The sequence below is a fragment of the Paroedura picta genome, chromosome 16 (assembly GCF_049243985.1).
Source record: "Paroedura picta isolate Pp20150507F chromosome 16, Ppicta_v3.0, whole genome shotgun sequence".
Taxonomy (NCBI): Eukaryota; Metazoa; Chordata; class Lepidosauria; order Squamata; family Gekkonidae; genus Paroedura; species Paroedura picta.
This window is the reverse complement of record NC_135384.1, coordinates 12,667,715-12,688,084: the sequence shown is the minus strand read 5'-3', so window position 1 is coordinate 12,688,084 and position 20,370 is coordinate 12,667,715. Positions and strand designations below refer to the sequence as shown.

The 20,370-nt window shown below is 41.6% G+C and overlaps 3 protein-coding genes across 3 annotated transcripts; all 3 read right to left on the bottom strand.

Moving 5' to 3' along the window:
• Positions 1–1,277: 1,277 nt before the first annotated feature.
• Positions 1,278–2,275, bottom strand: LOC143826337 (olfactory receptor 14I1-like). Its single transcript, XM_077315087.1, has one exon. The coding sequence runs from the start codon at positions 2,245–2,247 to the stop codon at positions 1,282–1,284; it is 966 nt and encodes a 321-aa protein (XP_077171202.1). The 5' UTR covers positions 2,248–2,275; the 3' UTR covers positions 1,278–1,281.
• A 5,761-nt stretch (positions 2,276–8,036) lies between these two features.
• On the bottom strand, positions 8,037–8,996 carry LOC143825287 (olfactory receptor 14A16-like). Its single transcript, XM_077313312.1, has one exon. It carries the CDS (start codon positions 8,982–8,984, stop codon positions 8,037–8,039), a length of 948 nt encoding a protein of 315 aa, XP_077169427.1. The 5' UTR covers positions 8,985–8,996.
• A 5,567-nt stretch (positions 8,997–14,563) lies between these two features.
• On the bottom strand, positions 14,564–15,522 carry LOC143825286 (olfactory receptor 14I1-like). The gene has a single exon (XM_077313310.1). It carries the CDS (start codon positions 15,509–15,511, stop codon positions 14,564–14,566), a length of 948 nt encoding a protein of 315 aa, XP_077169425.1. The 5' UTR covers positions 15,512–15,522.
• Between the last annotated feature and the right edge of the window lie 4,848 nt (positions 15,523–20,370).

Below are 20,370 nucleotides of genomic sequence, written 5' to 3'. Positions count from 1 at the left end.
CAAACACTTTAGTAATTGCCATTCCTCTTCTCTTTGACCTTAGCAATCAGAGACATCCATTAAATAAATAAATAAATAAATACTTTTGTCACTGCTCTCATGACTTTCTGCTCAAAGTAGTCAAATCCTTTCTTCTCTGAAATTTCATGTTAATTAATTAAATGTCTCCTACTCTGAAATGTATTAGTTACACATGTCTGTAACTAGATATATTTCAGAGCAAGAGAGCTTTACTGTCAGTGGGATTTTATCCAAGAATAGATTGACCTTATTGAAGAACAAGGTGACTGACAAACTGTAATGTTCCATAAAGTAGATCACTATTCCATGCACTTATACTACCCACTGAATATGTGCTGTTATGTGAATAATTGTCATATATTACAAAGGACTGTCGATAGCAAAATAAGAATCATGTGACAACACTGTTGGGGTGGCATTAAATGTCACTGTCCCCCAAACAGGTAAAGGAAAACCTGAGCAAAGGGTCCAATATAAGAAATCAACCTGCTGTTTGAGAGTTGGCCATCGATTACGACAGAAATCAAACTTGGACATTCAAAATGGCTAGTGGGTATGCTTAATGTAGTTTCATCCTGGTGGATCAAAGCATTGGACATGACATCCTCCCAACTGAAATAAACTAGATATTTATTATTTGTGTTTTTATTTTATTTTTTAAATTTACAGATATTAAAACCATAAGTAAACAGAATAAAGACAATAACCCCCTCAAGACAATGCATATTGGTTACCTACATTCAAACAAATTCAGATGTTCATGTATCAGAAATCTGCATCTTGACTCCCAATGTTTGTTTACAATGAAAAAGCACAAGAATCAGAGATGTTTACAATATCTGTCACCCACCCTATTTTGTGCTAGTCTAGAAGAAAGCAAAAATGAGCAAAACACCAAGAAATAGGAACTAACAATTCTGAATGGTGGAATGTTGAACTCTGACACAGACAGAATGACTGGCTTGGACCAGAGATGCGAGATGCCTTCCATTGGAGCTAGAGGGCCTTATGGGATCATAACTGGAGGGTAATCTCAATGTCTTCCACCTCCTAATTTTAGTTATCTGTTTCAACTTATTCTTCTTCCAAGTGGGACACTAACTCCAAGCATCACAATTTCAGTCCTAGCCGTTGAATACTAGAAAAAGTGGTAAATAAAAAAGTTCTTTTTCACAGAATTAAAAAAATGTTTTACATTTATTATATTATGTACATCCCAAATTACAAAACAAATAAAGAAAATCACCCAGAAAAGATCATTCAACCCAGTTTTCTTTGAAGAACTTGGCAGGAGGTAGTTTGGGGGAAATATCCAAAATCAGTGAGCTTTAACAATGCAGTCTTAATTTCTTTGTTTCTCATACTATAGATGAAGGGATTCAGCAATGGGGGTAATATAGCATAGATTACTGCAAAAAGTATATCAAGATCGGATGAAGTGTTAGCAGGAGGCCTCAAATTAGCAAACACTCCAGTGAAAACAAGCAAACACACCACAATAAGATGTGGAATGCAAGTGGAGAGGGCTTTCTTCTGACCCTGCACAGAAGGCATTCGGAGTAGTGTTGAAAAAATCTGCACATAGCTTATGATGATGAAAATAAAGCATCCTCCACCTATGGTAAAACTCAATACAAGAAGGCCAACTTCAATTAGATATAAGTCTGAACAGGAGAGTTTTAGTATCTGTGGAATTTCACAAAAGAACTGATCGATCCTATTAGAGCAAAAGGTGATGGCAAAAGTGCAACTGGTGTGTAAAGTGGCATAAAGGATACCAGTAATCCATGCGCTGGCTGCCATCTGGATGCAGGCGCCTTTATGCATGATGGTCTCATATTGCAATGGACTACAGATAGCAACATACCGATCATGGGCCATTAATGTAAGAATGGCAAAATCTGACCCTCCAAGGAAAAAGTAGAAAAATACTTGAGCCACACACCCAGAGTAAGAAATGGACCAGATGTTCAGGAGGGAATTGGCCATAGCTTTAGGAACCATGACAGAAACTATACCGAGGTCCAGAACAGCCAAATTAATTAGGAAGAAATACATGGGGGTGTGCAGGTGATGATCAAAAGCTACAGCAACAACGATGAGAAGATTGCCAGTTACTGCAGTCAAGTATATGACTAAGAAGACAAAGAAATGTAAGATCTGTAGTTCTCGGGTGTCTGAAAATTCCAGGAGCAGAAATTCAGATGTGGTGTTAAGACTGGGCATTTTGTTCTCAATATCCAATTGCAGGTTACCTGTAGGGCTGAGTAGAGGAAATGTTTTAGAGAACAATCCTCAGCATGTTTACAGAATCCTACTCTGGTCTACTCAATGCGTTTTCTCTCAGTGAATTATTCTTTTGATTGCACAATTAATATAAGTCAATGGTTATTTAGGATGTCTTCTCTGACCATCTCAGCCTGGTAGCTAACTCTGTACAGAAAAAAATAGGATAGTTTGTGTTATATATTGACATACTCTCATGATGAGTTAAGGGTTAACAGTTAAGAATGGTATTCCCATGTGCAGGAAGTTTGGGAAGTAAATCAGGATATATATAGAGATACTGTGTTGATGCTGGTTGTTGGTCATACTGAGTTGTGGTTAAATAAATACCCTCTACTTCTTTTTAGGCTGCCCATTTTATTCTAAATAAAAATGTTTACATTTTGAATTACCTTTGCCCCTTAGTAGAGAAGGTGCATGTGCACATGAAATTCAACTTTGTTGGTCTTAAAGATGCCACTGAACTCAAACCAATACAGCTACCCACCTGAAACAATGTATTCATAGCTTTACAGTCCCAAACAGACATGAGTTTATAAGTGTAAATAGGAAAACTGTCACCATGGCTCCAAGAGCAATTCTTTTAACCCTTTGATGTGATTTTAATATTTTTTTTGTCTTATAAAAAGGATTTGTGATCAAGAAAACAGTTCCTTATAATGTATTAAAACATCATAAAAAGGTAAAGGTATCCCCTGTGCAAGCACCGAGTCATGTCTGACCCTTGGGGTGACGCCCTCTAGCGTTTTCTTGGCAGACTCAATACGGGGTGGTTGGCCAGTGCCTTCCCCAGTCATTACCGTTTACCCCCCAGCAAGCTGGGTACTCATTTTACCGACCTCGGAAGGATGGAAGGCTGAGTCAACCTTGAGCCGGCTGCTGGGCTCGAACTCCCAACCTCATGGGCAGAGCTTTCAGACTGCCTTTTGGCCGCTTAGCACTCTGCGCCACAAGAGGCTCTTAAAACATCGTAGAAGATTGGAAAGAATGCCTTTGAAGCTGTTCTAAAATCCTTCTATACTCACACATTGATTTCTCCAATTCCTACCATTCTTGAATACCTCGGAGTTCTATTTCTTCTCCAGTTATTTTGAGTTTATGTCCCCTGTCGCCATTTCTGCTGAAGTTCTGTCATCAAGTATTTTTTCTTCATTCTTGTTGATGTGGACCAATGGACAAATAACAAAGATGTATGGCCAAAGAGAGAAGGTCTGGTTCAATTTCTTCTTTGCCTCATTAAAGTCACCTCTTTAAATACAGGCAATTCCAGAGATGACTTTAGAAAATATATTGTACTAATTTCTGTCAGTTCATAATCCAAATGGCTGTGTGAATAAAACAGAGCTTAATTTATGTTCTTTTCATGTCAATTTGTTCCCAAGAGTTCATCTCACTTAACTGTCAAGGGATGCCAAAGTCTTTTCCCGCTGCTGTATTATTTCTTTCTATTGTTTTCTAACTAACCTAAATAGATAATTAGCCGGTGCATGGAGTAAGACCAAATACACAGCATTAGAGTCCTTCTATTTTGTATACTGGGATTGTCCTATTTGATTCTAGTTTTATGGATGAGGGATTTCCACGCCCTTCCTGTTTTATTCTGTTTCTCTTTGGGGTTTTATTACTGCTCTGGTCTCTAAGACTGTTAAAATAAACTAACTGACTGTGAAGTTCAGGAATTGGTGTGAGAGAAAACATGGAGTTAACAGTCCAAGTGGTGATATGCCCCCTTATCCTTCTCTTGTACATTTATTTGATTTCTGTAGCTGATATTTGACAGAGCACTGTGCATATAGAATTTTAAAATCTTGAGGACATTTATTGAGAAAATCTTTATTTTACCAGTAATAATAAATCAGCGTTAAGTTGTGTTTAATACCTTTCTATCCCGCCCTTGCTCCAGAAAGCTCATGTTGCTTAAATTGTTTCCCCCCTTTTCACTTTATTCTCTCAACAGCCCTTTGAGGTAGGATGAGCAGAGAGAGATGGATAGCCCAAGGTCATTCATTCATAGAATCATAGAATCATAGAATCATAGAGTTGGAAGGGTCCATGCAGGCCATCTAGTCCAACCCCCTGCTCAACGCAGGATCAGCCCTAAGCATCCTAAAGCATCCAAGAAAAGTGTGTATCCAACCTTTGCTTGAAGACTTGAAGACATTCATTGTGCTTTCTGGAAGGGGAGGGATTTGAACCTGAGCCTCCCAGTGCCTAGGCATCAGGAGTAATGGATCATAGATTATAGGTTCATATCTGATTGAAATATGTCCACAAATACAAGTTAGGATTTGATCAGCATGGCCTATTATGCACGGCCACTGAAACAGCGGCATGGAGAACGTGGAGGAGGAAGAACCGGAGCAAACCGTTTATGCACAGGATGGAATGCAATGGCGGCAAAACCTAGAGTATCCAATTATGCACGCGGCTACTCCAGAGCCGCTTCTGGTTGCGCCCTGGTCCCAGGAAGCTCCACTTTCTTCCGCATCTCGCTAACGCGGCTTTTTCGGCAGCATAAATTGACTCTGTGCCTGGTAGCCGACTGCAGCGTGCATAATTGGTGATTTTAGCCACTGCCATTCCACCCCGAATGCGGACCTTCCACTCTGTGCATAATGGGCCCATGAAATGCAATAGGTTCAGATGAACACACATTCATTTCCTATTTTAATTCCCCCCTCCCCCCTAAAATTGATAGTTGATCTTTCCCAGTATATCGTCTGTGTCCAGTTTTGTGCTGTCTTGGGAGACTGCAAAACAGAAAACCTCAGAACAACTGGATGGACTGTTTTGAATGTGCCAGAAGGATGAGATAAGTATCTCTATTTTATATAGAATTATTAGGTTAGACGTATGACCAGAAGTCTTCTAAGAGAAGCAGAAGCCCTAGTGGCATAATAGGCAGGTGCAGTGTTTTACGAGAGCCAGCTTGGTGTAGTGCTTAGGAGTGTGGACATCTAATCTGGTGAGCCAGGTTCAATTTTGCACTCCCCCACATGCAACCATCTGGGTGACCTTGGCCTTGCCACAGCACTGATAGAGCTGTTCTGAGCAGTAATATCAGGGTTCTATCAGCCTCAGCTCCCTCACAGGGTGTCTGTTGTGGGGAGAGGAAAGGGAAAGGGATTGTAAGCCTCTGCCACCTTCCTGGGAGCCCTTCCATTGCCTGTTTCTTTGCAAGTGCTTCTTCTCCTGTGTTCTCAGCTACTTGGGCTGCTCTTTCTTCCCAAGGTTAATGTTTGCAGGTAGAGATGCTCCCAGCCACACATACATTATGGTGTCATTCAGAAAAAAAGCATGCAGGTGGCAGGGGGGAGGCTGGGAGAAATGAGAGGCAAAGGGTATATGGGCAGATGGGATTACGTTGAAAGGAGCAAGCAAATATAGGCAGCCACAGGAATTCATTTCTGCAACCATATAAGAAACATATACTGTGGCATACCTGACAAACATAACTGTATAACAATAAAGGATTCCAAAGTTCAATAAAAGTGAGATGGACACCTGGTGGGCCCCAATGTGTTCACTTCCCAGTGAGAGATTCCAGTTGCAGAGGACCCGCTCTCCTGGCTGGGATACAGTGGGCCTCAAGGCATCCAAGGACCCTCAGGTTAAACAGCCAGATGGCTGAGGGGTCAAGCTACCTACCATGCATGGCCAACACTTTGCTGGAGGGTGGCATAACAATAAATGGCTGCAGCCATATTTACACCAAAGAAGGAGTCGAGTATTTACTGGCAAAACTGCCACCCTGCTAACCAATGTATTCAGTTTGGTGTAGTGCTTAGGAGTGTGGACTTCTAATCTGGCATGCCAGGTTTGATTCTGTGCTCCCCCACATGCAGCCAGCTGGGTGACCTTGGGCCAGTCACAGCACTGATAAAGCTGTTCTGACCGAGCAGTGATATCAGGGCTCTCTCAGCCTCACCTTCCTCACAGGGTGTCTGTTGTGGGGAGAGGAAAGGGAAGGTGACTGTAAGCTGCTTTGAGCCTCCTTTTGGTAGAGAAAAGTGGCATATAAGAACCAACTCTTCTTCTTCTTCTTCTTCTTCAGCATATGGGTTCAAGGAATGATGCTGGATACTGAGAATGGCTCAACAGGTGTGTGGACTGGTAGTAACATATAACTGTATTTGTATTTACTTTGATATTGAACTGAACTGAAGAATGTACAGATTGAAAGGTTTTCAGTACATCCAGTACATTTTGCTATCAATTAAATATTTTATTGAAGGAAGTTCTGTGACAAGTTATGAATTATTTGATTTTTATTCTGAGAACTAGAAGTGGGGAAAAGCAAAGCAAAACAATAACAAAACATTTTTCATTTTTATTATATTTGGATTCCCAAAATTACAAAAACAATAAAGAAAATCACTCAGATAAAGGCCAGCCCCATATCTGTCAGACCTAGAACTTAACACCCATCGAAGGTCCTTTGCCCAAGCGAGATGCTCAGCTCTAACTACAGCTGTGTTGGAGGGGCGTTACAAAAAAAAAAAAAAACCTTGCTCAGCGACTCTGTCCTTGTGCCAGCGGATGGATAGAGTCAGACGAACATGTGCTTCTGTTCTGCCCCATTTGATACCATCAGATGTAACTTTATTACTGACTTTCCCAAACCCCACCAACCATGTGTTATTTTAACTTTATTCAGCCCATTTTGAACACCTACCCAAGATCTTCCCCAAAGGAGAAAGTCAAGGTGCTGCTTCAAGGACCGTTTATGCACTGAGAGCTTCACTGCCCCAGCTCCCATGCAGGAGCACAAATCGGGGGCGGATGAGGTGCACCAGGCCAAATGCTCCCCATGTGGGTGCAGGAAGAGGTGGGGCAACCTGCCACGACTAAAACTCCAGTCTGCAGCCTGGCACGAAACCTCCAGTGCATAAACGGTCAAGACGAAGACAGGCAAATAATTCTCTGCACAGCTAAATTTTGTATTTTCATCTCCTTGATGTCCCACCCCTGAGAAGAGCTTTTCTCCTGGCACGAATGAATGCTTTCCCCTCAAAGGTCTTAGAGGGAAGATTCCACCATATCCCATACCATGTGAGACTCTGTCCGTGTGGTTCTGGTTGCCCTGACTCTGTCTCACACATTTTGTTAGATTGCCCCTTATATGAGCAGTGTCGGGATGACAGCTTTGTTGCTTTGCTGGGAAACAAGCCTTCTGTAAGTAAATCTATGACCTTGCAATTTCTGCTCTCTGACAAAGACCCAGAGATAACCATTTTAGTTGCCAGAGTTTTAACTAAGATGCTTTTATAATATGCTGCCTACCTTGTATTTTATCTCTTATAGTTTATTTAATCATTTTAAGATCTGTTTGGTCATGTAACCCCATTTTATTATTTTGTTGAAATTTTAAACCCTATTTTTATATGTATTATACATTTTATGCCAATAAAAGGTTACTGACTGATTGTACTGCTGTTATGAAATTGAGTACTATGTATATGGATCAGAAAATTTCTCTCTGATCTGATTTCAAAAGTACAAAGAGCCATTGGTCCCTGGCAACTTAAACTGTGTTTTAAATATTGAATGTACCATCTTAAAGTTTTTATGTTGTCAGATCTTTTAAAAATTTTAAAGTACTATTACTGTTTATTCTCTTTTTAAATTGTCTTATTTTTAATTGCTTGTATCTTAATTTTGGTCTGAATGATCGTAAATAAATATTGATTGATTGATTGACTCAGATAAAGTTATTCAAGACAATTTTCCTAGAATTTGTCAGAACAGGTTTTGGGGAAATGTCCGAAATCAGTGAGCTTCAACAATGCCGTCTTCAGGTCTTCGTTTCTCATGCTATAGATGAAGGGATTCAGCAGTGGAGGTAATATAGCATACATGACGGCAAAAATCATATTGATATCAGATGAAGAGTTAGCAGGAGGCCTTAAGTAAGCAAACATTCCAGTGAAAATATTCAGAGACACCACCGTGAGATGGGGGATGCAAGTGGAGAGGGCTTTCTTCTGACCCTGCACAGAAGGCATTCGAAGTAGTGTAGCAAAAATCTGCACATAGGTTATGACAATGAAGATAAAACATCCTGCAGCTATGGTGCAGCTGAATAAAAGAAGTCCAACTTCAATTAGATATAAATCTGAACATGCGAGTGAAAGCACCTGTGGAATTTCACAAAAGAACTGATTGACCTTATTGGAGCAGAAGGTGATGGCAAAAGTGCTTGTGGTGTGTAAAGTGGCATAAAGGTTACATACAATCCATGCAACTGCTGCCATCTGGATGCAGGCTCCTCTGTGCATGATGGTCTCATATTGCAGTGGGTTGCAGATAGCCACATACCGATCATGCGCCATTATTGTAAGGATGGTAAAATCCGACCCTTCAAATAATATTAAGGAAAATACTTGAGCCACACAACCAGAATAAGAAATTGACTGGGTGTTTTGGAGGGAATTGGCCATAGCTTTAGGTACCGTGACAGAAACTGAGCCAAGGTCCTGAATAGCCAAGTTCATTAGGAAGAAGTACATGGGGGTGTGTAGATGATGATCAAGCATGACAGCAATGATGATGAGAAGATTGCCAGTCAGTGCAATCACATATAGTACTAAAAATATAAGGAAGTGTAAGATCTGCAGTTCTCGGGTGTCTGAAAATTTCAGGAGCACAAATTCAGATATGGATGTAAGATTGGGCATTTTGTTCTCAATATCCAGGTGCAGGTTACCTGGAGCAAATGTTCTAGAGAACTATCCTCAGCTGGTCTCTTCAGAATTCTTCACTGGTCTATTCAATGGTGCTTTCTCTGAAGGCAATTTTCTTCTGATTGCACTGTAATTAAACTAAGAGAAGGGAACTGTTATTTAGGCTTCTTTTTTAACCATCTCAGCCTGGTAGCTAAGTTGTTCTTGAACAAGCAATGAATGGAATTGTTTGTAGATGGCCAAACTCACTGATCAATATCTCACTGACTTTCCCATACCCCAGCAACCATGTGTTATTTTGTCCTGACCTAAGCTTCTACAACTTCCATGTCCACACGCTCTGGAAATCTGACCTAGAACTACACCAAATCATGGAGAGCGACTTCAATCCAACCTTTGCATGCATAAGAAGGGACAATTGAAATTTTCCTGAATCCATATTGAATTCCACATGTAAGGGCTGCTGTTACATAGACAATACCACACACAAAAATGGTAATGAGTCTGTTGGAGGTCATCTTACTTGGAAAGTGTATGCCAACACAGTACTAAAGCACCTTGGGGGCCATTGTTAAGGGCCTGTCTATTATGCATGACTCCACCTATGAATGCTGCATTCCTATCTTAGACCTTTCAAATGGACAATTTCATTCCCTAATGGATTCAAATGTGTAGCCGTGTTGGGCTGAAGCAGCACAATAGAATCAGAGTCCAGTAGCACCTTTAAGACCAACAAAGATTTATACAGGGCGTGAGCCAGAGTGTTTGCACTCGAAAGCTCATGCCGTATATAAATCTTTGTTGGTATTAAAGGTGCTACTGGCCTCTGATTTCCAAATGGAAGCAGTTTTTGTAGGGCAGCCAGAGAAATAGGATGTTGTCTACTTAATTTTAACTTTGGTTCCCCACACTCAGGTAACCTCTCAGGTACCTCACTGGTATTTCTAACCCAAACTAGACTTTTCCTTCAGCCCCAGACTCCCACTCCTATGATCCTTAAGTCTACTGAAGATAAAGAGATTGTTTCACCCAGCAATTCAGATTCAAGCATCCTTGAGAAACAAGAACATTCTGTCTTGAATGTTGTTTGTCTCTCCACTTTTCTTTAGGCTGCCCATTATATTCTAAACAAACATGTATATTTTAAATGCCCATTGCCTCTTTCTGGAAGACAAATTGTACAAGTGCATGAAAGCTTTAGCCAGAATTAAATTTTATCTCTCTTAAGGAGGCCACTATCTACTCCAACCCCCTGGACTATGCAAGACACTCACAACCCTATCGCTCATCCACTGTAACCTGCCACCCCCTTAACCCTTCACAGAATCAGCCTCTCCGTCAGATCATTTATCCACTGTAACCTGCCACCCCCTTAAGCCTTCACAGAATATTCCTTTCCATCAGATAGCTATCCAGCCTCTGTTTAAAAAATTCCAAAGATGGAGAACCCACCACCTCCCGAGGAAGCCTGTTCCACTGAGAAACCGCTCTAAGTGTCAGGAACTTCTTCCCATTGGTTCATCCCATTGGTTCTGGTCCAACCCAGGTTACTGGAGGAAATGTTCTAGAGATCAATCCTCAGCAGATCTCTTCAGAATTCTTTGCTGGTCTATTCAATGGTGCTTGCTCTGTCTTGAATAAATCTTTGTTGGCCTTAATGGTGCTATTGGACTCTATTTTTGTTGAAAATATTTTGTCTCTCTACTTTTCTTTTGGCTGCCCATTATATTCTAAATATTTTAAATGCTCATTGCTTATTTCTGGAAGACAAATTGTGCATATCCACAAAAGCTTTTATATACTAGAAGGAACAACCATAACGGCTTTTAGATACAATCCGTTTTCATTGGCTTCATCAGTGGTTGAAACCTCCAGTCCTAAATTCAAAATGTACAACTCCTGTTGTTTCAGACCTACACGGCTACCTATGTGAATCTATCCTAAAACATTGTAAAAGTTAGGAAGGAATACCTTTGAAACTGCTGCAATGATGCTCCACTCAGATATGGATGTTCTAGTACCAAAGATTATCAAATACCTTAGAGTCCTGTTTCTTCTCCAGACCTTTTCAGCTTTGGTTCCCTATCTCCATTTCTGCTCAGTTTCCATTGTCAAGTAGAATGTCTTCATTCTTCATGTGGATGTGGTTTGATGCCTAAATAGCACTAATGGCTCAATTTATCAGTTTAAGTTCCTCTATCCACCTGTCCAGGTTATTCCATAGATGGCTTGAGAGAATGTGTGCTGCTAATTTCTGTCAAATCATAGACCAAAAGTCTGTGTAAGTAAGACAGAGCTTAATTTATGTTCTGTCCTTGGCAACTGGCTCCCAGGAGTTCACCTCACTGAATTGCCAAGTGGTTCTGAAGCCTTTTACTGTTGCTGTATTCTCTCTTCCCCTCCCCCATACACACACCATTTTTTAAACTATCCTAAACAGATAATTAGTACAACATGCCTATGCATGATGTAAGACCCAAGATATCTAAGCAATATCCTTGTCTTAGTATTAGAGTTCTTTGAGTGTGCCACTGTGCACTCAAAAGAAAGATCCCTCAACAATTTAAGAGTTGGGCTTTGGTTTGTTACAATTTTAACCTGAAGTGCCTTAAAAGCTTATTGAAAAATATTTGATGGATCTTTCAGTCCCCCAAGATTTTTTCCAGTGACTTGACAGATGTATTTTTCCTAAGTCTATTTTGGTATTCTCAACACAGCTTCCCTTTTTCAGTGACATGTTAGGCCTGTGCAGAGACGCTGATTTTGTTTCTGATCCTGTGCAGGTGGGGAGATCCATTGGGGTGAAAGCAACAATTGACAGAGAGTCCTGGCAAAGTGCCATGTAGGCATTTGGAGGGATGAACAGCTCTCAGACAAGGACAGCCTGAACCCCTTCCAGGACAAATCTAAATAACAAAAATTAATTGCTGTGATATTGTATCAAGAAATGGACAAAATCAAATTTTAAACAATTACACAAGGAATGTCTAGTGCAATAGATTATCAAATGTGTGTCATCAATGAAATCTAAGAATCCATATACATGGCAACATTAATCTTGCAAAATCTTGCTATGCAACAGCAGCCTATTCCAGATTGAGCAGCAAAGGCCCATTATGCACGGGCCATATTTCCCGCACTGGTGGCAGCAGCGCTTCAGGGAAAATCCCCGATAACAGTCGCTGTAGCCACAAGGGCAGGTGCTGCCCGGCCCAGGACTATGGAAGACCCACGTTACGCGAACATGAGATCTTCCGTAGCTTGCTGGGTAATCCAGAGCTGTGGCGGGCCACCGCTGTGCATAATTGCCAGCACCAGGCCTGTGGTGGCAGTTGAAGGTCGAGGGGCTCTCAACTACCCTCCTTTCTCATGAAAGATTTTGCCTGATGAAAGGGCTGCTGGGTGCTGCCCTCCCTGCATGCAACCCAAACCTGTATGTGCCCCACCACACCTCTCACACACATGTGAGCTGCGGCAAGGCTTCTGGGTACAAACCATGTGATTGTAGTCCCAGCACACAAGCCCTGTGTCTTCCCTGGACAATGCCCCTTTCTTCTCCTTTTCATGCTGTGAGCATATGTTGGGACCCACCCTGACAAGCCAGGTATCCTGGTGTTTTATGTCCCAACATACCCAGAGGTTGTGAGACACCATTGGCCTCATCAACGTGATTGTCAGTGGAGATAATGTCCTGCTGTGAATCCCTGCTACTCTTACCACAGAACTGTTGAGCCATAGCTTGGGCATAGCCCTGTCAAAAGGCACTTGGATCTCCAGTGGGAGTCAACCCCTACCAGTTGTATGCATCTGAGCTTGAAGACCGGTTGCAAAGGCCAACTTGCCAACTAAAGATCCTTTGGGGACAATTGCATGCTGTGCTGGCCATCCAGCCTAGGCTGGGAGGGACACTGTAAATGCATCAAAATGGCACATGCCTCTCCAAGTACCTATTTGCGGACAAACTTAGAACCTGCAATTTGCATTTGGGCTTGAGGATGGGATCCTATGGGATGCATTCTTTTCGTATCGGTGCTGCTACACAGACATTTCAAGATGGAGCATCTCCAAAGGAGATAATGGGCTTGTAGCACTGGAGGCTTATAAACTGTATGTGCATCTTCCAACTCGCAGGTAACACATTCATTGTTCTAGGGCACCTATCGTTGACCTCAGATGTTCTCTTCATGGGAAATAGTTATGTGAACTGTTCCAGTCCAGATGCAGCATGCTCCAGTTGGGGACCTCACCTAGGACTTGATGACCACCTTCTTTGGTCTGGCTGCAGGGAGATGAAGTGGAAAACCCTCCTGGAGCTGGTTGTGTCAGAGGTTCATAGGGCAGCCGTGCCAGTGGCTGTAGGTATACAACTTGGGGGGGGGGGCATCCCCAAGTTTGAAGAGTTACAGCTAATTAATGTTATTACTGGAAATTTAATGGTCCTGAGACAACGTTTGCCAGAACCAAAATATTATGTCAGCAATAGTTGAAAGCCATGGGTATGACTTGGCACGCAAGGGGATGAGCCTATTGGTTAGGAAAGTTAATAAAATGCTTACTAGGTTTGTTGAGAAGAAGAGTTGGTTCTTATATGCTCCTTTTCTCTACCCGAAGGTGGTTCATAGCGCTTTACAGTCACCTTCCCTTTCCTCTCCCCACAACAGATACCATGTGAAGTGGGTGAGGCTGACAGAGTTCTGATATCACTGATGAGTCAGAACAGTGTTATCAGTACCATGGCGAAGCCAAGGTCACCCAGCTAGCAGCATATGCAGGATTGCAGAATAGAACCTGGCACACCAGATTAGAAAACCACACTCCTAACCACTACACCAAACTGAAGGATGGGGAGGGACAGTGGTCAAGCATCTGGAGGTGGACCACAACCTGGAAGCTCTATATCACCCCAGCATTGTACACCTTTCAGACTGGGGAACAGATTTGTGGCTCCACATAATTCATGATGCCATCTGTGAATGGCTGGAATCAAGGAAGTCTTGAAAGACCTTGCTCTTGTGATGAGACGGCATAGAGGGAGCCTTATGGGGGGAGTATGGTTGTGTTCCAGGTTTGGACCTCCTGAGAGGTGGCTTGGCGTGAACGAACTGATCGTTGGGGAAAGGCTGGTGTTTCACGCAACCGGGTGGCTTGAGTATGGACCGATGGAGGTGTGCACCCCCTGCAGTACCTCAGGTGGGACACTTACCAGTTAGAGACCCTAACGGCTGAGAGAAGAGGAGGGATTTATGGTGAGACAACTAAGGTTAAATTCAGGTTCGGGTGTAGTTGGCTGAAAACAGGGCAGGATCTCCCCTTTATCTAACTAACACTTCAGGTTTTATTTAAAGCTGTGGCTGGTTATGCCAACACCAAAAAACACGTAAAGCATCTTTCCTGGGGCCGATAATGCCCACCTGCCTGTCAAAAGTCTAGTGTAATAGATTGAGAACATGAAGAGGGGGAAAGCATATCAAAATAATAAGCAAAACATTTTTCATTCTTATTATATTTGGATTCCCTGAATTACAAAAACAATCAAGAAAATAACTCAGATCAAGTCATTCAAGACAATCTTCCTAGAATTTGGCAGAATAGGTTTTGGGGAAGTGTCTAAAATCAGTGAGCTTCAACAATGCAGTCTTCAGGTCTTTGTTTCTCATGCTATAGATGAAGGGATTCAGCATTGGAGGTAATACAGCATACATGACAGCAAAAAGTATATTGATATGAGATGAAGAGTTAGCGGGAGGCTTTAAGTAAGCAAACATCCCAGTGAAAACATTCAGAGACACCACAGTGAGGTGGGGGATGCAAGTGGAGAGGGCTTTCTTCTGACCCTGCACAGAAGGCATTCGAAGTAGTGTAGCAAAAATCTGAACGTAGGTTATGATGATGAAGATAAAACATCCTGCAGCTATGGTGCAGCCCAATAAAAGAAGTCCAACTTCAATTAGATATAAATCTGAACATGAGAGTGTAAGCATCTGTGGAATTTCACAAAAGAACTGACTGATCTTATTGGAGCAGAAGGTGATGGCAAAAGTGCAAGTGGTGTGTAAAGTGGCATAAAGGTTACATACAATCCATGCACCTGCTGCCATCTGAAAGCAGGCTCCTCTGTGCATGATGCTCTCATATTGCAATGGGTTGCAGATAGCCACATATCGATCATGCGCCATTATTGTGAGGATGGCAAAATCTGACACTTCAAATAGTAAGAAGAAAAACACTTGAGCCACACAACCTGAATAAGAAATTGACTGGGTGTTTTGGAGGGAACTGGCCATAGCTTTAGGTACCGTGACAGAAACTGTGCCAAGGTCCTGAACAGCCAAGTTCATTAAGAAGAAGTACATGGGGGTGTGTAGATGATGATTGAGCACTATAACCACGATGATGAGAAGATTGCCAGTCAATGCAATCACATATATTACTAAGAATATAAGGAAATGTAAGATCTGCAGTTCTCGGGTGTCTGCAAATTCCAGGAGCAGAAATTCAGATATGGATGTAAGATTGGGCATTTTGTTCTCAATATCCAGGTGCAGGTTACCTGGAGGAAATGTTCTAGAGAACTATCCTCAGCTGGTCTCTTCAGAATTCTTCGCTGGTCTATTCAATGGCGCTTTCTCTGAAGGCAATTGTAAATAAACTAAGATAAGTGAATGGTTATTTATGATTCCTTTTTTAAACCATAATCATAGTTACCATAGCCTGGTAGCTAAGTCATCCTTGTACAAGCAGAGAATGACATAATTTGTATATAGCCAAACTACATGGGAGATCAATATCTCACTGACTTTCACCAACCCCACCAACCATGTGTTAGTTAGCCCGAACCTAAGTTTCCAGTACATCCATGTCGACACATTCTGGAAATTTGACGTAGAACTATACAAAACCTGGGAGAGTGATACCACAATACCACACACACAAAAGTTGATGAACCTGTTGGAAGTCCTCTTACTTGGAATATATATGCCAACACAGTACTAGAAAGCCTTGGGGCCCCATTGTTAAGGGTCTATGATGCAGGAGAATTACTTTAACTCCATGTATAAATGCTGCATTCCCATCTTAGATCTTTCAAATGGACAATTTCATTCCCAAATGGAAGCAGTTTTCATAGGACAGCCAGGGAAGCAGGACTTTGTATTCGTAATTTTAACTCAGTCTGGTTTCCCACACCCAATAAGCCTCTCGGGTACCTCCTCACTGGTAGATCTAACCCAGAATAGATTTTTCCTACATCTCCAGATTCCCACTCCTGTGATCCTTATGTCCACTGAAGTTAAAGAGACTGTTCCACCCAGCAATTCAGATTCTTGGGAACCAAGAACACTCTGTTTTGAATATCCTCTGATTCATGTGGATAGCCGTGTTTGTCTGAAGTAGCACAACACAAAATAGAGTCCAATAGCAATTTTAAGGCCAACAAATATTTATTCAAAGATTTACAAACAAAGATTTATTCAAGGTGTGAGCTTTTGAGTGCATGCTCTCTTCCTGAGACTAAATGCACTCTGAGGAAGAGTGAATGAGGGGCTTTCCGCACTCCTTCAAAATCGCACAATGGTTGCCAATTGAAAACGCTACAGTTTTGCCATTATGCACAACGTCGTTGACAATCTGCCACACACCTGAAACCGATCCGCAAAAAGCGCTTCCTTGTAGCGCTTTCAGGGAAATCCCCAAAAGTGGATTGACCCTCCGGAAAGCGCTACACTCCTGCAACCAATCTGCAACACTAGCGGGAAAGTTCTGTGCGTTACCATTGTTGTGGTTTCTACAAAGTCCCTCTCCCTGGCTCTCTCCTCTGATCTTCCGGCGAAGCGATCGCCATTTTTTTTTCCAAACGAGCCTCTGTTTAGAGGCTTCCCCGGCTTCAGTCCCTCCCCAGAGCTGTTTAGTCACTAAGCACAGAGAAGCCCGTTTGCTGATGTATTTTCCCTTTATTTTTTACACTGTTTTCGGCCGAAAATCGGGCCCGTGAGGGGGGGGATTTTTTTTTTTCACTTGGGAGGAGCATGGCAACGATGAAACGACAGCTCAAACACACCTGCCAGCTGGATGGGTCTCTCCATTGCAACGAATCAACACATATTCGTTGCAATGGGTGTGTGTGTTTTTTTTTTTTTTTAAACCTTTCTTAAAGGGAAAGGGGCTGATTGGGAGCATGCTAACGGCTGCCCATTGGCTGCTTGACGGCCAGGGGCGGGACGAGCTTGGCAATAGCGCTTCCTTTCTAGCGATTTTTGCTGAGACCGGAAGCTTGTGGGAAACGATGGAAATGCAACTGGATTCCACTACAAAGTCAGGTATGCATAATGACGAATTCCACTATTTTAAATAGCGATTTTTCGTTCAGCAAACAATTTGCTATAAGGATCCCGGTGCGGAAAGCCCCTGAGAAATTGTGCATGCACTCAAAAGCTCAAACCTAGAATAAATCTTTGTTGGCCTTAAAGGTGCTATCGGACTCCATTTTTATTGAATATACTTCATCACTCCACTTTTCTTTAGGCTGCCCATTATATTCTCAATAAACGTGTACATTTTAAATGCCCATTGCTTCTTTCTGGAAGTCAAATTGTGCATGTGCACAAAAGCTTTACCCAGAATTATATTTTGTCGGTCTTAAGGATGTAACTTTGTTCAGACCAACGCTGTATTCATAGAATCATGGTTCAAAATGGCCATTCCTCTAACAGTGCAGGTAGGAAGATTGGCACAAGAGTTCCAGGTACAATTCCTCTTACACCATGATGCAATTTTATATATTAATTTTTAAAATGAGATTTATTAAATCTTTCTGGACAACTTAGTAAAATATAAGAACAAAGTGAAGCTAGAGGTGCCCTAAAGACCAATGCCATTTTATTCAAGCAATACGCAGAAGGAAACAGGGAACCTTTCTAAGGCAATATGTTTGTAATAATATATACAATGAGTAAATTCAATTTCTTTTACATCTTTTATATACCAGAAGGAACAACCATAACGGCTTCTAGTTACAATCCGTTTTCATTGGCTTCATCAGTGGTTGAAACCTTCCATCCTAAATTCCAAATGTACAACACCTGTTGCTTCGGACCAACACGGCTACCCATCTGAATCTATCCTAAGACATTGTAAAAGTTAGGAAGGAATACCTTTAAAACTGTGGCAATGGTGCTCCACTCAGATATGGATGTTCTAGTACCAAATATTATCGAATGCCTTAGAGTCCTGTTTCTTCTCCAGACCTTTTCAGCTTTGGTTCCCTATCTCCATTTCTGCTCAGTTTCCGTTGTCAAGTAGAATGTCTTCATTCTGCATGTGGATGTGGTTTGGTGGCTAAATAGCATTAAGATCTGTAACAAATGAGAGGAGCTCTGGCTCGGTTGATTGGTTTAAGTTCATCTATCCACCTGTCCAGGTTATTCCATAGAGGGCTTGATAGAATGTGTGCTGCTAATTTATGTCAAATCATAGACCAAAAGTCTGTGTAAGTAAGACAGAGCTTAATTTATGTTCTGTCCTTGGCAACTGGCTCCCAGGAGTTCACCTCACTTAATTATCAAGTGTTTCTGAAGCCTTTTACTGTTGCCATATTCTCCCCCCCACACACACACACCGTTTTTAACTATCCTAAATAGATAATTAGTACAATATGCCTGTACATGATGTAAGACCCAAGATATCTAAGCAATATCCATGTCTTAGTATTAGAGTTCTCTGAGCGTGTCACCGGGCCCCCAAAAGAAAGATCTCTCAACAATTTAGGAGTTCAGCTTTGGTTTGTTAAAATTTTAAGCTGAAGTGCCTTAAAAGCTTATTGAAAAATATTTTAAGCATCTTTCAGTCCCCAAAGATTTTTTCCAGTGACTGGGCAGATTCATTTTTCCTAAGCTTATTTTGGTATTCTCAACACAGCTTCCTTTTTTCACTGACCTGTTAGGCCTGTGCAGACAGGCTGATTTTGTTTGTGATCCTGTGCAGGTGGGGAGATCCAGTGGGGTGAAAACAACAATTGACAAAGAGGCCTGGCAAAGAATAAGTGCCATGTAGACATTTGGTGGGATGGACAGCTGTCAAACAGGGACAGTTCAGCCTGAACCCCTTCCAAGACAAATCTAAATAACAAAAAATAATTGCTGTGATATATTAACAAAGAATGGAGAAAATCAAATTTTAAAACAATATACACAAGAAATGTCTCGTGCAATAGATTATCAAATGTGTGTCGTCAATGAAATCTAAGAATCCATATACATGGCAACATTAATCTTGCAAAATCTTGCTATGCAACAGCAGCTTGTTCCAGATTGAGCAGCAAATGAAAGAATTAAGTCCCTGGTATAAATCTTCCCAGTTTCCAAATTGTGATTCCTTGAAGCTCTTAGATTTAATGCACTCTTGAAATTTTGAAGGCAAGCAATCAAAAGAGAGATGACAGACTTCCAGACTGTTTTGAAGAGCTCTTTTCCACAAGATTTCAAAAGTTACAGCTATCATTATCATAGACCAGCCTTTTTCGATGTTTAATTGTGGAGGAACCACTGAAATAATTTTTTTCAGAGTTCAAGGACCACAAGTGACATAATGGCCTGCATTAACAGGCAGGCATGAAGAGGATTGGGGAGGGGGGGAGACAGGAGGAAATTTAAATTGGGAGTAGGTATGGAGGAGCCCTTCAAGGATCGCTGCCTTGCCATGGCAAGGGGGCTTGCGTAGCTCAGTGAAGCTATGAGCTATGCCGTTCAGGGCCACCCAAGATGGACAGGTCATAGCTGAGAGCTCTGACAAAAGGTGTTCCACTGGAGAAGGAAATGGCAAACCACTCCAGTATCATTGCCATGAAAGCCCAATGGACAAGGTATGGAGACTCCATACTCTCCCAGGTGCAGAAACCATAAGAGAACTCACTACCCCACACTTGGGTGGAAAGGAGGAGTCATGATTTGCTTATTGTTGAGTCCATTAAAGAGGAGCTCTGATAGACCCTTAGAGGTCCACAGACCTCTGATTGGGAATCCTCATCACAGACAGACTTCAGATTCACATAAGTTATTTTAAGGCATGCTAGTAGAGAGGAACATCAGCCTTTACAGGTTCTTTATTTCTATATTTATTTCTGGAATTTCTTGACCACCCTTTACAAGCTGACTCTGAGAGATTTCCATCATAGTATGGTATTATAGTATTTCATAAAAATGCAAATATAATAATTAATAAGGAATTCATTTAAAAGTTAAACAGTAGGATTAAATTAACAAAACCCTGCTAAATCCATCTGACATTAAAACCATCATACAGTCAGTCAGCTGTCAGCTAAGGAAACTCTTTTCAGTGCTGCCAATGGTCTTTCTGATTGGTTTTAGGGTGTGTACACGGCAGGAGG